The following is a 17,087-nucleotide window of genomic DNA, read 5'->3' as shown; positions in this document are numbered from 1 at the left end:
TCACTCAACTTCTCCTTTTTTTTTCTTTCCTCCCCTGCCCTCTCATCCAACTTTGGGACACATTCAGATGAGACACAGTCACAAAAAAATGCGACCATTAATCACAGTAGATTTAGTTTTTAATGGTATGCAGACACCAGTCGCCTCCTCCAAATACTGTGGTCTGACCCCCGTTTGCTCTCTCAAATAAAAGAATGGATAGACGGAGTAAATATTGACAGCTGAGTCACTGCAGATGACGCCCAACTAGCTCTGTTGCTCCCATCATGCTATCTGCTCCTGTGTTTGCAGCTGCATTTAATCACATTTGTGCGGTGCGTGTAATTTATAGTCGTTCTGCACTGTTTGACAGGAAACAGAAGTTTTATTTTGTTTAGGTTTTTTCTTCTTGGTGACTTCATGGCTCCAGAATTGGTTTGAGATCAGATTCTGTTCTTAGGAACCAGAATTACCACAATGTGGGAAAATGTTTCAGAAAAGTCACCCTTTCAAAATGCTCCTTGTGAAATAAATCTCTTGGCTGCAATCATAAGAGTTGGAATGAGAGCAAGTGTTCCCCTGGTTTGTGTAAAGTCACTGTTTTAGAAAATTACTGGCACATTTGCATATTTCTGAGATCATATGTAGAAACGATTACGTTTAAGCCCCGGAAAGGAAGCACTAAATCCAAAGTTGGATCTGATGTTGAGCAAGTAAAGCTGTGCAGCTGCAGAAGTGGTGATGATGGACGCGAGAAGCTGCAGTTCTAGACTGCAAAACATGTATGGTGATTGGAGATCCATGAGTTAGTTTTAGGGTATGTGATGCTGAAATTAAATTTTTTGTCAAAGAGGAAACATTGTTGTTGTCCACTTCCCAGTCCTCATAGTCTTCATAGTTCTCATCTTCCTACCTGGCTTAGTCCTCATGCCTGACCCCTGGTCAACATTGCTGTCATTGTTCCTTATTTATCATAGCCTTATCTTTTTCCTTCAAAAGTTCCTCCACTGCCATTGCTAAATCGAAAGTGTTAAACTTTACTCAATTGCTAACATTTGTCTATGAAATTGTAAATGGACTGTAAAGCGCTTTTCTGATCATTTTTACCACTTTGCACATTCACCCATTGGTACTCACATTTATGCATTGATGCGCAGATCGGTAGGCAACTTGGGGTTAAGTGACAGGTGGAAGCTGAAATCGAACCTACAACCTTCCGATCGCAAGACGACTGCTCTACCAACAGAGCCACAGTCACCCCAACCATCTTCCAGTGCGAAGAGAGAAGCGCCGATCCAAACGAGGCGGCTGTTATTGTTAATTCAATATCTGGAAGCTTGGCCAACACGGACTGAACGGCTTTGTTCACTTCCTCCACTGCCATTGCTAAAACGGCGCAGACTATTCTTCACAACTTCACCTTGTGTTCACCGATCGGCCCGGTAGAAAATCAGTATTGTCGTCGTCCTCAGTCTAGTCTTTCTCACAGTAATTCTCATCTTGGTTATTATTTTCCTCTACGCAGTCGTCACTTGCGTCATTGAAGTCATTAATCCACGTTCTAGTGGTCCTCGTCTTTCTCATCTTCCTCGTTGCTCATCCAACTTTGAGTCTTCGGCCAACAGAGCAGCTGCTGCTACAGAGCTGAACGTCTTGGCTGCGGTGGGTTCATGAACCAGGGGAAGGAAAATCAGAAATCAGTGCAAAATGTTAATGGTTTTAAGGTTTGATAGTCAAATTTTGATTTAAAAAAAAAAAAAACCTTTTAAAAAGCAGTAAATTCTTGAACAAGCACACATCAGTTTAATAAATTCTTAGATGTTCAATGTTTAATAGTCAGATATTATTTTATAATTTAGAGCGAATTTTTTTCAAGCTTCTGCCTGCGGAGTTGTGCCCTTTCCTCCTTTTTTAGCTCTGCAGAGTCGAAGACGCCTCGCCCTGCAGCCTGACTCGCCTTCCTCAGTGTGCTCTGCTTCCGCTCCCTCTGGTTCGGCCGAGCCACCGTTTGTGTTTACACAAGTGCGCGCCACAGTCGGGCGGCCGGGGGCCCCGCTCGTAACTTTCTCGCTTTAAATACTTTCTGTGTGCATCACCTAGTAAAATGTGAGCAGGAGGGAAGCTGAAAACGAGGCCTGATATTTCCCAAATGCGACATCTCTCTCTCTTTCTCCACCTGAATGACAGCCACTGTTTACTTTTGCATACTTGTGCCTCCATTTTTTTTTTTTTTTTTTTAACGGCAGCTGGTGGATTGTGCGCCTGTCTGTCACCCCCGAGGTCGTGTTTGCTTTTCGTTTTTACTCAAACACATTTGCACAATAAGCAGAGCGGACGCCGTGTTTGTGTTGTTCGTCTGCAAAACGGCATGGAGTGGAGAAAGAATGAGGGAAGCAACGGAGATGATTGAGGAGTCTGTCCGGGGGGGGGGGGGATTAGGAAAAGCTCCAAATATGGTCAAACTATTACAGTCCCCCCCCTCCCCCCCGCTGCTCCGCTCGCTGTCCCTCTGGTGTCTTTTTGTTTTTACTCCAACTCGTACTTGTCAGTCGAGCCGGTTTCCTTCTGTCTTCTGCGCGTTCTTGTTTGTGCCAGTCCACTTCTCCAAATGGTGTTTACACCGGGAGCCATGACCGTCTCGGCTCTTGCTTTGGATTTTCTGCTGCATCATAACCCGCCGTGGCAGATGGAAATAGAAACGGAGAGGAAGTAGCTGCCAGCAGGAGGGAGTGCTCATGTGGGCGTGCGTGTGTGTGTGTGTGTGCAATCACATCGTCCCTCTTGCACATTCTTCAGTTCCTTCCTTTTTTTTTTCTGCTAAAGTTGCACAACAATATCTCAACATAACTGAAAATACTGTGGTTTCTTAGACGCAGGGGGAAGCGCAGGCAAGCGCACAAACAGTGACCTCAGAAAACCTCTCTTCCCTTGACTGTGCTAATCAGATTGAGTGTTTTTATGCGTTTTATTTATTTATTTGTTGCTTACGTTGCCTTACGAGTACCGCAGTTTAATCTAGTTGATGCTTTTTAACAAATCCGGGGCTTCTGAAGTTGATTCATCTACTTCTGGTCTTGATGTTCATTGTAAAGGATATGAAAGATTCTGTGTTATGCTTGTCCCTGCAAATTAGGATATTAATTTTGAATGTGGGGGAAGAGGGTCAACAGACATCAATCAACGTCCAATTTGATTAAATTCAATAGTTTTGTGCTTTTTTTTCTTCTTGTTTTCCTTTAGAAGGAAATGTTTGCATACACTAAAATTGTTGTCTTTAAACAGTTGTCAGGCTTTTCTAGATTTCTCATCATTAATTTACAATATTTGCTCTGATGGAGGCGCACTTGCCAAAACATTTCAGCGAACTAAAGTCGTACAGTCTACAAGGCAAGTGTAAAATATGTTCGTCAACAAATTTGAAAAATATGTTTCATATTCGGCGCATGAAAAAAAACCCCAACAAACTCTGACCTACAGCAGGGTTGTTTTAAATTTAATGTCAATACAGTAAATATCTAATTTTATCTCTCGTTTCCCGCAGGAGACGGTAAAATGCTTACACCCAAAGTGTCTCTTGTAACAAACAAATACAGACACTTAATTATACATTTTAGTCCAAATGTGGGAGATGTTGCTGCCACACGCAGTAAATTGACATCTAGATAATGATTGTTGTTGTTTTTTTCAGTCTAGGTAAATTGTTGCCTGCGCTGTGCCCTGTATTTGTAGCGCCAGCTAAACCTGTTCGTTTTTATAAGTTTAAACCACAAACCTCTGAAGTATTATTGGTCAAATGAGACCAGGTTGTAAAACTTTTTGGCTGACAAAACAAAACAGGACCGAGACTATTGAGAATAGTTCGTGTTTTAACGCAGGTTATCCGTTTGTATTGCTAGTAGTAGTTAGCATCAGAAGAGCTAGAAAATCCCACAGGTTATCCAAGTTTCAACTGAACTGAAAAGAAAAGCACCGAGTCATAATATTTAAAAAGTTAAAACTTTACCTTTTTTTTTTTTAGCTCCAGGCTCGGTTAATCAAAAGGACTCTGGAAGTTCAAGCTTCATTCTGATTCGTTTAATTTTAATTTCAGCACAACTTGGTCTTAGCTTGTGTTTCTTTTCCCTTGTTTAAAGCTTTTGTTGTTTATTGTAACTCAATTTTAAGCCCTTTTTGTACATTTTAGTTTTATATTATTGATGCTTTTACCCAAAAATGTCATTGGAAGTGAATTTACACGGGCCGTTTAAAAGTTAGCATCTGAAAGCTACCGTTTTAAGCATCGTTCTTCTTCTTTCCGCAGTGAGGAGGAAGTCCAGGAGCGTTTGGCAGTTGTTGGCTCCCCCTACTGGATGGCCCCAGAGGTGCTCAGAGGAGAAGTGTACAATGAAAAGGTACTGAAGATGAGTGACCTCCTTCACTCTTTAAACTGAAGATTGTTCCCAGAGTTCAATGTCGAGTGTGGGTGTAATAAAAAAGCTGGTTGAATAAACCATGAAACTATGCAGTGAGGTAAAGCCATAAATGTGTAAATAATCATTTTATTGTTGAGAGAGCAAAAAGACAGGTTATGTAATTGTAATATTTCCTCATTTGTAATTGTAGAGCTTGGTGGAAATTCCCACTCAACCTTAGAGTTAAAATATTGATGATCAAGTCTTAGTGACGTTTCAAAGTGCCAGAGCTCAGAGGAAGCTGCAGATTTGTACAGAAAAACAAAACCATTTGGTGCAACAATATAATGACGATCCCACTGACTCTCCTTGGTGGCTGGATATATTTTGATTTTCAAATTATATTTTTCATGGCTTTGGTTGTATTGTTGCAAATCTCATAACAACTGGATAAGTTTTATCGTGGGAAACCTTTTCAGTGTCCCTTTTTATGTATATTAAATGCAGATATACTCTTACCTGCTATGAATCTACCAATTTGCATATCTGTAAAACTAACTTTGCAGAAAAAATAGAATGTATTGCTAAAAAATTAGAGGAATGGATAGTTATCGTTTCTTTATCCTAATTTTTTCTTGATGAATCATTTCATGGTGTCGCTACAGGTGGACGTGTTTGCGTACGGGATCATCTTGTGTGAGATCATCGCGAGGATTCAGGCCGACCCAGACATCCTGCCACGCACCGAGGTACAGGTTCAGCTTTCCACGGCGGAGCCGAGCTGCTTAACCCCTCTACGACGTGCATCGCATCCACATCCTGTTTGAACCAGACCAATCTTCATGAGGAACGAGAGGGGGGGGGAAACGTCGAAGCCCGAACACAAACATGGCTGCGTCCATAACGCAGATGACGCCGAGATCGGCAGGAATTTTAATGTGGTGTCATAATGACTGGAGCTGCTTTAAGCGAAGTCACGGCTTTATCATTTCGTCATCTTTTCTCTGGTTGTTATCTTGGACAAACAGGAAGCTGGCTTTCCTATCTCGACTGAGAATTCAAATACTGATACAGGCCTCAAACTCAAGCGAGTGTTTGTGCTGCGTGCAGCATCAACTCAGCTTGACCCAACAGTTTGTGCGGTCTCTGACCACATAAATGTTTGGACTTGGTTTTGAATATGGTGTTTAAACAGGAAAAACAGCAAAACCACACGATCCGTTACACTCGCTGGGAAATTTCACAATTCACAAACATCAAATACTGTCAGCTTTTAAAATTGAATAAATTTCTCAATTGTTGTTGCATACATTGATATGCATACATTGCTTTACTTTCCTGATAACCAGTCATGGACAAATGTTTTGGTAGTGATGCAAGGAAGTTCAGTTTTTGTGGTAGCAAATCACATTGACAGTTTTCTGTTCTCTCTGAACAAATGGCAGAAATTAGCTTTAAATTAAGACTTTTTCTCTGGCTCTTTCTCAGTATCTGGACAGCTGGTGTATTTGTTAGCCTGTTGTTCATACGCAGCTGCAGAAATTGCATACATTTCCAGCTGTAAGCGTTTCAGTACTTTGTTTCAACTCCTTTGGGGCTATAATAAGAATATTTCTCCACTCAGTATGATGGTTAAAGCCATTATCTGACAGAAATGAATATTATTAGAAATAGGACGATAACCACAGTGTACCTTTTTAGAAAGCCCTTTAGAATGATATTTTTTGTGTGTGTTTTCCTTCAGGACTTTGGCCTGGATGTTGAGGCCTTTCAGCAGATGGTTGGAGACTGTCCACCTTACTTCCTGGATTTGGCCATCGCTTGCTGCAATGTATGAAACGCTCATTGGATACACACATGTGCTCCGTCTCTAAGATGGCTGCTTCCCATCCTGCTGTCTGTATTATATCTGCATATCTTCTGCCATGACTGTAGGGGAAGTTGAAGGAAGCGATGGAGCTGGACTTGATGTAACTTTCATATAAATGCAAGTTCTGGACATGGATGGTTTTATGGGATTGTTGTATTTGGACAAAAAAACATGAAACTAATGTGATCTATTTGCTTTTATTTAAGAAAGAAAACTGACACTAGGGAATATGACTACAATGAGAAGAGTCTCTGCTTGTTGTCATACTTAATCGTCTGCATCTGTGTGTTGTTCTCAGATGGCAGCGAAACTCCGTCCGTCTTTCTCCCAAATTGTATCCGAACTGGAGAAGAAGAAACGAGCTGAGAGAGAGCAGAGAGACGAACTTCCAGTGAAAGGTGAGACGTCGTTTGGGCACCACATGACAATCTGATGTTTTCCTGTATTTAATCTGACTTTTTTCTCTGTACAATATCGTCTCCAGCCGTTGGGCCTCTGCGAAGGCCGTCCCTCTGCGACACGCTAGACCCGCGTCTCTCTCGCAGCAAGTCCGACATGCTGCACCCTCTGGACGCTCTCCCCTGCGTCGCCTTGGCGCCCTCCGCCCGGGTGAACCCCTTCTCGCAGCGGGAGGACCTCAAAGGAGGAAAAATCAAGCTTTTTGACACGCCTAGCAAGTCGGTCATCTCCCTGACCTTCACCCTGCCGCCTCCGCCGGACTGCGACGACGTTCCCACGCCCGACGGCGAGGTCGTCGACGTGCCCCGGCGGCACAGGCGGTGCCACTCGTTGCCGTGTACACCTCCGCCGCACATGGTGTCTGCGCCAAACACCGTCCTGGCTGAGGAGGAGTCGATGTTTGAGGTCAACAATGTGAACGGCGGAGGGAGCGAGGAGGACAGTTTGTTGGGAGGGGAGGCGGATATTTCTCTGACGGGTGATTCGGGTCTTCCGATTGAACCAATGTCGCTGAATCTGGCGGACCAAGAGGAGCAGGACATGGAGGAGGAGCCCATGGACTGCACCGTCTCGCCAGACACGCAGGACATATCCTCACCCCTTTACTCCAAGCCCCCTCCTCCCTCTCACTCCTCGACTCCCTTTAATCCGTCCACATCTTCCATGGCGAACGGCTGGAGGTCGGCCATCTCCAACGGGCCTCCCAGTCTGCCGCCCCTATCCAATCTGGACAACCACAATGTGATTGTGAGCCGGCCGCTCGGCTGGGGCGCTTCCACGGACACTCCCACCGCCAACAACAATGGCTACCACTCCCCGCCCGCCGACCCGGCCGGCTCCTCCCCCTTTGGCTCCGGCAGCGGACACTCTCTGGACCAGGAGGAGGTCATCTCCTGTCCCGGCTGCTGTCTGGCCGGACTCCGTTTCCCTTCGGTGTGTCTGAGAGCTCCGCCTCGTCGGAACCCCTACAAGAACTTGAACGGGGACCACACGGCGTCACGCGGGCTCCTCTGTCCGGGACCCAAGGGCCTGCCGCCCTCCCCCACCCTCAACACCACCAACGCCAGCCTGGATCCAGGACTGACCCTGCCAGGAGCTCAAACATAAATCCTGAACTGTCAACACCAAATGCAAAGCTCTTCCCTGGGAATCAAGCGGGTCTTCTTAAAATTTGCACAGATTTTAATGCAGCAATACTTATTTTCCAGACACATGTTTTCTTTTTTGTTTTTTGTTGCACAGGCATTTGTGTGTCTGCATGAGTTAATTAAAATACAGTCCAGACTTAAAAGAAACGACTCTCTCTCCAGGAAGCACTGTGAGACTTTGCTGGTGGGCGCCCTCTGCTGGACCGAGGACGTCCCAACACCTGATGTCAGCCTGTGATTTGACTGATTGGACTCTTTGTCAGCATGTGAGCGCTCCAGTTTGTGGCAGCCAGATCCTGCAAATTTACAGCTCTTAAGGACTATTATGCCGGATGAAACTGGTGATGCTGAAATGAGGAATGTTAAGCTTAGTATTAATACTGTTGCAATGACGATTATTTTTGATGTTTGGCGCTGCTTCTGAATGAGCAGGCAGTTTTGTTTTCATGCGTTTAATTATCAAGAGGTGTACAGATCACGTCTGGGGAGTGTTTGTTGGTATGCGAATGACGGCGTGTGTGTGAGAGGATGAGTGTGCTGTACAATGTTAAGACTGTTTTTGTTGTTGTTGTTGTTTGATCTTTGTTGGCCATTTTGGTTGCCTGGTTAAGCACTTCAACTGTATTATTGTTGATAAGGAAACTGTTTATCATTATATTTGGGAATGAGTGGTCAAAGACCTGCTTAAGAGATGTACAGATTCTTATTATTTAAAATGGCATTGAATAAAAAGATGGACTGTACTGAGGTTTTAGCTGTTTTCTGTCACCTTCTCCAATGACGCCACGTTTAAAGGGTCGTCTTATTTCCACAAATATTGATATTATGATTAATCTTCTAAATACCTTCTCAAAAAAATAAACCAAACATAATGTTACCGTTTTAACCTATGTATGGCTTAAAGCGCTGTTACCAAGTTTTATTTACGTGCTTGTAATTTATTTTTTATCTTTCTCAGCTAGTTTATAGGTTGGTAAAAAAAAAAAAAAAAAATTACCATTAATTTTGTTGTTTAAATGTAATACATGTTGGTCATTTTGAGTTTGGATTTCTGCTAGTGACACGTTTTAAAACACCATCTGACTGAAAAAGGTTAAAGTAAAGATTAGCTTATTTTAGCTTAATGTACTATATTTGGTGAATAAGTTAACTTTAACATATTTTTATCGATATTCAGCATATTGGCATTTAGTCTGTTTTTCCAACAACTATTTGACAAATTATAACTAAATTTATAACAAAATCATTCACACATTAGCTAAATGTTTTAAAAGTGGGGTACTAGACCTTAAATGTTTTTGTTATATTAACATCTCGTTGGTGTATTAAGTTTCTGGTCGGGGGGGAAAAACACAAACTTATTGTTTTGTATAAAAAAGAGGAAACTTCTAGAAGCTTTGGGTTTAACATTAAATGTGGGTATCTTACGGTTGTCTTAAGATATTTTTGTAAGCAGGCATTTTTGTCTGGTCCTCTTAGTTGTGTTATTTAAATTGACACTGGATAAAAGTTTGATTTAATTGTCTCTAGGAATAGATCAATGAATATTTTAGCCCAGTTCTGCTCTCTGTATGTAAGAAATGAGCATGTTAGAAAAAAATCCTACTAGAATTAATGCCAGCATTATTTCTTAAAGCAATTTACGAATCCGAAAACCTGTCTGTATTTGGAAGTATTCAATTAGGTTTTCTTTGATCAATCAATATGTCATTCAAAGGTAAAGTTTATTTGTTTTTTTCAATAAAATATGACAGAAGTGATTCACAACCAAGCAACAAACTGAAGCGGTTTAGTAAAGTGTCATAAAAGATGAAGTTTCTTAAACCCCCAAATTGTTTACTTTTTTAAAATGTAAACACTATAAAGGGTCTTTAAGTGACAGGAGAAAACAGTCGTAATTTATTTAATGCACAAAACGCACATCAAGCTGGTGATTTGCATCATAAACTTATGAAATTATTTCAATGCTCCATTTAAATGACAAAACGAGTTATTTTCTTTTATTGATTCCCATTACAGATAATTCATGCCAGAACTTGAAAATGAATTGGCTGTTCACAGCACTGATGTATCAAACAAGTGCACTGCACAGACTTTGGGTTGTAGCGCTCTCATTCATGGTTTCCTTTCTCACCTTCCTCTCTAAGTGGATCACTCAGCCTGTCCTCTCTTACAAAATCAACCCGCCTTTAATTGAATCCTTATCCCTCTCCTCCACCTTCCCGCTCGTCAGTCTCTCCCACAGCCACTTCTCCTGCCTCCTCCATGGCTCATCATCTTCTTCGCCCGTCCTGTTTTAAAGGGAGTCGCTAACCTCCGGTTCTCCAAGCTGCTCGTGGTCTGAGCTCGTCGCAGCCTCACTTTCCTCGGTTCAGAGGTGGCGCAGAGGCCATGAGGTCACGGCGTTTCCCGCGGCGTGGATTTGAATTTGTGCTGTCTGTAATAACTGTCCAACTCATCGCAGGTGAGTCCTGAAGATGTCTGGGGACGACTCCGAGGCACAACGTGGAAATTTAGATGCGGATTAGACTTCATCATCTTTGTTAAAATGCTTCCCCTTCAGCCCAGGCTAGACGGTGGTTCCGTTTTGGCATTTTTGTCAAGTTATGTTATGTTTTGTTGCATGTGCAGCATGTTGGTGCAGTGTAAAGTTGTGACAGTTGGACTTAAGGGGTCAATGAGCACCTGTGTGACTGGGCTATTTCTGTGTCTGGGTTTCGTGCGAATCTCTCAGGGTCGACTGGGTTAGTCTGCTACACCGCTGTGGAATCGCTGGACTTAGGTTGCCTCCTGCGGTGGGATTGTCCCCATGCCAGTCCTAATATCACCTACACAGTGCAGACAAAGACTCAGGGGTAAGTCCTAATCCCTGCTGTGTGGGAGGCCAAAAATTCAACTCCTGACTCAGTTACTCTGCATAAAGATCTACTCTTGGTAGTAGTTATTCCAAACATTTCAAATATTGACAAAAAATGTCATAATATTAACACTTCATAAGTAGACTACATGGTTTTATTGTACAAAACTTGTATTAAACTCCAACAGTGGTGCTGGTCTGATTTTTAAAACGTAAATAACACAAGAAGGGAATTAAAGGCCTTCCAAATCTAGTTAGTATTTATGTTGTGTGCATTGTTGTAAGATGTTCAACTTTTTTTTTCTTTTTCTAAATATGTGGTGTGCATTTATTGGACATGTATAAACCGCCTTTTCACATCTACAAACAGACATTTGAGCTCGTTCTCCTCTGCAGAATAACTCAAACTCAGTCAGATTGCACAGAGAGCGTCTTTAAATCTACATTTTCAAATCCCTTACGCAAGTTTTCAGTTAGTGAACTTTGATTGGGCCATTTAAACACATTAGTATGATTTGTTCTAAATATACTAAACCTATAACCTGGGATCGGGTGTATGTTTCAAAACTTTTGGCGCCTCTGTCAGGTTTTCTTCAATATTTGCTGTATGCATGTTTCCATCAACTTTGACCAGCTTAACACGAGACAAAGACAAATTCTTCTACATGTTTGCTGTATGTTTCCTTTTGGAGTTACGTGCTACTTTGTTTTGGTCAAAGATCATTTTGACATGACAAGATGTGAAAATGTTTGAGAGTTCTTAATACTTTTACAAGTTATCAGATCTGTTAAATTTAGATTTTATTCTGGCTGACGTGGCAAAGCTTACCTTTATCGTCAAGCACTACAAAGATTTTATATCTACTTCTTTTTTTTTTTTTGGCTTGGCTAAAATCTGATCCTATGAAGAGTTATCAATAATTCCACTTTTATTGGTGTTTTTTTTTTCCTCCATACGCATAATATTTATAAAACCCCCATTTCAGCTGCTGACTCTTGAGACCTACATTCTTCTTATTGAAAAAGCTTTGAAAAAAGCAAAGCCAGAGGGAGCAGCAGAAGAGGAAAAGCTGTTATTATGCGTCTGAGTTGTTGTGTTCCTGCGCTGCAGGGATCCCTGGCAGGACGTCCCGTGGTGCGTTTGGATCTCCTCCCGGAGCTGCGACGTCTCCCAGGTCTTTTCGAGCTTTGAGCTCTACAACATGATTCGCCTCGGAGTCCACCTCAGCCCCAGCTCCATTGTTTGGATGAAGCCACACAAGTTTGACTACAGCGACTTCAGTCAGTGGTTATCTCCGCTGTTGTAACTCGAGCCAAAAATACAATATGACATTTTACATTTTTCCACCTGTTGACAGAGGTGTAAATAAACCGTTTGAAAATAAGAGCAATAACTTCTGCTCTCTCTTTCCCACCCGCAGCCTTCAGCCCTCCGTCTGTCTCCGTCTCCTTGACCAACGACAGCCTGTCTGTGAAGGTGCAGTTCCCCTGCGCTACCAGCAGGAGGTGCTCCCGTGACGTGTGCTGTCCCATCTCCACGCTGATAGACCCCTGGACCACCGTCACCGTGTTCAATGAGCTCAACCGCTCTGACAACCAGGTCCGACATTAGCGACAAATTATTAAACTGCCAATTTAAAAATATTTTTGTTAAATGAAGATTATATTATTATTATTATTATTCTCAATAGATGTTACTGATTAAATAAAAAAAATCAATACGTTGGGTCACGGGTGGCCCTTTGAGAACATTCATGATCTTGACATGAATGAAAATGAATTTGACACCTCTGATCTAGAAAATCCAAAACCTTCTCAAACCATAAAAACAACGTATGAATCAACTTATACTTTAAGTTCGTTAAAAAAAACCAAAACATATACGTTCTTATTCGATACAAAAGGTCTCAAAACTTGCACAACTTTTGACATATGTCTGTTTTCTGTTTGTGTGTAACAGAGCCGCACGGTTTGGACTCAGGAAGTGGTTTCCGTCGTTGAGTTCTCGGGTTTGTCTCCGGGTCAGAACTACTGTGCCGAGGCCAACTTCTCCTTCCCGACCTTCTCCATGGCTGCTTCCCCCAAATCCCCTCCAGGGTGTGTGGAAACTGGCTCCAGATCAGGTCAGGAAATCACTGAAACTGCCTGGACCTTCAGAAGGAGATGCATTTTCTTACTGAGAGGTCAGAGAAGGTCTCACATGGTGAACCAGTTTGATCGAACCAGATGTTGAACCTAAAAAGCCAAACTGATCTCCTGCTGATGTTTAATGCGTCTTTAACCATTCAGCTTCGTTTGTTGTTTGTTGTGTCTGCAGGGATGCTGCCAATGCTGTGTCTTGGAACTGGTCTGTCCTTTGTGTTCCTTCTGTTGTTTCTCATGGTGTTTCTGCGGAAACCCAGACGGGACCGACCGGCCCCCGACAATCCACCCAAGGCTCAGGTAGGATTTTCTCCAGCCTCGCCCCAGCGTTCAGTCACCAAACGATTGTGTTCTTAGCTTTTCTTCTTGCTTTAGGCAACTTCTCAGGACGCAGAATCTTTGGCTACGCCCGTCTGTGTCCCTGTCGAACCTTGTGACCCTTGTGACATTCACCTGGAGCTAATAGATGACCACGGCTCCGTCGACTGGAGTGTAGAAAACAAAAGCTCAAGCCAACTTGTGCATCATGATCCCAGCAGAGGTGTGGTATGTTGCCACAATGGAGGACAGAGGCAGAAAAAAGGCTTTGACTCTGGCTTAAGGAATCCCACTTTGTCCCACTTCTGTGTGGAGACGTCAGATGAAAACTGAAACGCCGAGACTTTTAAAAACGGTTTTCCTCGCATCGTTTCATTAGGCTCGCTTCACCCTGGATTAGGAACACCTCATGAACTCCCGATCTCCCTACTTTGCCAGAAATGTTTTCCACAGCTGCTTTTTCTGTGGAAATTTTCTATAAAAGAACGAGGTTCAGGAGAAAACACAACCAGGATTTACCTGAGTCAAGTTGCCCCCCCCGACCCTCTTACCATCTTCAAATCCAACAAAACTGGTGTCAAACGTTTGAGCAGTAAAAACTTTGCTTGTGATATCAATAAAAAAGTTTCCAGAGGTCGTCATCGACATCTTCAAAAGCAAAAGCAGCACAAATGAAAATGTTTGCTGCACAAACGCAGCTGAGTTGTTTGATTTTGTAATTGTAAGCATGGAGCGGAGGTTGACCTCTAATGACCTCTGATGACTTCTGGAAACTTTTAAAATTAATATCTGTAGAACGATAGCGGCACAAATGAACCAAACCCAGCACAAACGTAGCACAAACATTTGACACCCATTTTGTTAGATTTGGGTGACGTGGGTCGGATGGTTGACCTGTTGACCTTGAAACTCTCACTAATTTCTTCAAAGCAGAAGCAGCACAAACAAAACATTTTGCTGTACAAAGGCAGTTGAGTTGATTGACACCAATTTTGTCTGACTTGAAGAAAGTTAGGGGGTTGGTTGACCTCTTGTGACTTCAGGGAACATTTACTAATATCTTTAAAACGACAGCAGCACAAACGACAATTTTTGCTGCGCAAACCTTTGACCACAATTTTGTTAGATTTGAAGAAGGTGGGAAAGCAACTTCACTCAGGTTCAGGATTTTTATCAGAAAGATAAGAGGATGCAGATGAGGGAGGTTTTGGTACAAAGTGCCTTCCTGAGTAAATCTCTTTTTTCAAGAAGAAACTCTCCACTTTGGTGAACCAGCCAATGCACAATTTGGAGGTGTGTTCGCTTCTCCACATCTCATAGCCCTATTCTTCCAGTAATGTGGAACTGGAAAATGCAAAGTGAAGACTTTATTGGTGACTTGTAGGTTTTCAGAATAGAAAATGACCCATACTACTAATACTGCCAAATCAGTTGCAAAGTGGCCTAAGGACAACAAAGTCAATGTCTGGGAGTGCATAAGCCTTCAAACATTTGGTTGACTTTAATGCTGTGGCCCGGTTCTGGTCCAGAAAGTACAACTGTAAATTCACTACTTGATGTGTTTCAATGACAAGACTCTAGGTTCACTTTACTGTCAAAGTCGCATGACTATTTAAAACACAACTCCATGAACAGAAACGGTTTTAATTGAGACGGTCAACAATGACTCGTTTCACATACATAAACCAGATGAGCGTCGCACTGATTTTATTTTAGTTCAGACTTTAAGATTTGTTTGCTTGTTTCCAATATTTAAAGCACCTAAAGCCATGTGTTTTTTTTTTTGTTAAATGTTGCCTATGACCAAACAGATGTCTGCTATGTTGGCAGAAATTGCTGGTGAACGTTATACTTTCTATCAAAACGGAGTTCCGAAAGAACATTATAACACGAAGAATGATCTAAACCAGAGAGAAGAATGAAGCGCTAATCCAGAGCTATTTTAAAACAGGTGTGAGAAGCAGATTAATTTTTAAAGAGATGTACAAATAAGAAGTTCAAACACAGGAGGAAAGTCAAAAGAAAATGCACTCTTGGATGTTGCTGTTCGATGTAATTTCTCCATTTGTGGAGAAATCTCTAAATGCCTCTGAAACAGACTGGTGATGTATTCTCAGTCCTTCTTGAATTTTGTTTTTCTTTTCTTCTTCTTTTTTTTTTTGACCGGGTGTTTCAGGTGATGATGTGTTCCAGTTTGAGATCTTTTGCTCTATTTTGTGTTTTTAGTTTCTATTAAAGTTTACTGATGAGACACGTCTGGCAATTTGTTGTTTTTTTTCTTCTTCATGTTAATTTTAATATTTATTTACCCATAACATATCAAACACGGTCATCAATCAGAGCTGCGTCGGTATATTTATCTGTTTCTTGTGATTTTGCGGTGGCGCAATAGGGGGACTTAGCTGCCGGGGCAAAAATAATTTCTCCGTGTGTGTACATGATCACAGCTCAGTGAAGAATCTAAATCTGGTTGTGGTTTTTCTCTGAGCTGAGACCCAGTTAAAGTCCAAAAGCACGATCGTCTCAAAACAAGAAGCACGAACATGTTGAAACCCCCCCACTACATTTAGCAGCCGGGGAGACAACAACGCAGACTTTTCCCCATCATTTATTGTTTTAAAAAAAAGACACGTCTGACTCACTGTTGCCTCCTGCGTGAAAACAAAGAGCGTCTTGTCATCTCCGTGTTGCATTCTTTCCAGAACACTGAGGCTCTTTGTGGGTTTGGCCATCCAGAACTGTTTGAACACACGGACCCGGGAGGCCGCCGCGGACAGAGCCAGTGGGATCGGGTTTTATTAATCCGCTCGGCGGGAAGGACTGGATGATCGCACGAAGAGCTGGCTCGTTTCACCAACACCTGATCACACACAACAGCCGAGACCCGGGACGTGTTCAACCGGCAAGAAGCAGCGATGTACGTATGCGATTTGGAATGAAAGTCGCCCGACTTGAACGGAAGTTGCCCTCTGATTCGTAGTATTAGCGTTAGCATGGCAGCATTTTTGGTAGTTTTAGTTAAGAATAGTTTATATTTGTTTTGAAACGGGGATAACATTATATAACATATAAAACCGTGGTTACAAACTGACTATTTTCCTTTCTTGCTCTCTCGAAAAAATAATGTTCACACATTAAACTGTACAGCTTCTCGTAGTTAAAACGGATACACCTGTTAGCTAGTGCTGCTAATAGCAGTTAGCATGTTCCGGTGCTTTCCAAACTGGCAACCAGAACAGGGTTGGGTTCTGTTTAGTCTCATTAGGAGTCGTGAGCTGCATTTTTTTTTCTGATGGTTTCTGTTTATAGCAGAAACATTTCCTGCAGTTATTTAGCTTCGCAGGCATTTTTTTAGCTAAAAGTGAAATGTATGAGTAGCCTGAAACGCTAGTCAAGTACCACCGCTGAGAGTCGTACAAGTTTGATCAATTTGGATCTAACACAAACTGCTGAGATGTAACTTTATTCTTTTTTGAGAATGGAGGTGTTTTACTTTTTTGCCTAAAATCCTGAAACAAATGGTTTTGGAAAAACAGATTTTCATCAGGAAATCACCCAAAATGAACCCGTTGTTCCATCATGAAGTGTCTAAAAGATCTCAAAAAGCAACATATAACAACCCCAATTAAAAAAAGTTCAAGAAGGGAAGAGAAACAAAGTCACAGACTCCTCTCAGTATGGACACAGAGAGCCAGTTTACCTATGAACAGAGAAAATACTGAGTGTAACAAATGAACATTGAAGACTTAAAAAGGTCACAAATGAACTTTGGTGTTCATGATTCAAAAGGGAAAAAAACTCAGTTGTGTGTATCTTTTTACAAACCGCTAAAATTTGACCTGTTTTTCCAACACCAGCTTTTGATTTTCCAAATTTCCAAATTAAAATATGTGCAGCACTTTTATCCAAACATGTCTTCATGG

General features: G+C 42.0%; 2 protein-coding genes across 2 annotated transcripts in view; both read left to right on the top strand.

Annotated features, from left to right (window-relative positions):
* The window catches only part of tesk1 (testis-specific kinase 1), a 28,190-nt gene extending 19,600 nt beyond the window's left edge, over nt 1-8,590 (top strand). Inside the window, exons 7-11 of the mRNA XM_014471826.2 lie at nt 4,280-4,370; nt 5,036-5,119; nt 6,115-6,201; nt 6,539-6,638; nt 6,725-8,590. Of these exons, the coding sequence (XP_014327312.1) occupies nt 4,280-4,370; nt 5,036-5,119; nt 6,115-6,201; nt 6,539-6,638; nt 6,725-7,806 (1,444 nt within the window). The 3' untranslated portion in view covers nt 7,807-8,590. The remainder of the gene's footprint in view (nt 1-4,279; nt 4,371-5,035; nt 5,120-6,114; nt 6,202-6,538; nt 6,639-6,724) is intronic.
* A 1,648-nt stretch (nt 8,591-10,238) lies between these two features.
* LOC111611060 lies at nt 10,239-16,368 on the top strand. Its single transcript, XM_023346680.1, has 7 exons — nt 10,239-10,311; nt 10,582-10,702; nt 11,816-12,007; nt 12,091-12,304; nt 12,665-12,827; nt 13,022-13,146; nt 13,222-16,368. Exons 1-7 carry the CDS (start codon nt 10,239-10,241, stop codon nt 13,495-13,497), a joined length of 1,164 nt encoding a protein of 387 aa, XP_023202448.1. The 3' UTR covers nt 13,498-16,368.
* The last annotated feature ends 719 nt before the right edge of the window (nt 16,369-17,087 follow it).

Source organism: Xiphophorus maculatus, chromosome 14, assembly GCF_002775205.1.
Source record: "Xiphophorus maculatus strain JP 163 A chromosome 14, X_maculatus-5.0-male, whole genome shotgun sequence".
Lineage (NCBI taxonomy): Eukaryota > Metazoa > Chordata > Actinopteri > Cyprinodontiformes > Poeciliidae > Xiphophorus > Xiphophorus maculatus.
The sequence above is the reverse complement of the archived record's forward strand: the minus strand, read 5'-3'. Positions and strand labels throughout refer to the sequence as shown.

Excerpts from the sequence above, each read along its gene's own strand:
- LOC111611060 (XM_023346680.1), top strand. The coding sequence starts at position 10,239 with ATGAGGTCACGGCGTTTCCCGCGGCGTGGATTTGAATTTGTGCTGTCT. Across the intron at positions 12,008-12,090 it reads CAGTGGTTATCTCCGCTGTT|AGCAATAACTTCTGCTCTCT; the intron begins GTAACTCGAGCC and ends TTTGAAAATAAG. Across the intron at positions 12,305-12,664 it reads TCAACCGCTCTGACAACCAG|AGCCGCACGGTTTGGACTCA; the intron begins GTCCGACATTAG and ends TGTGTGTAACAG.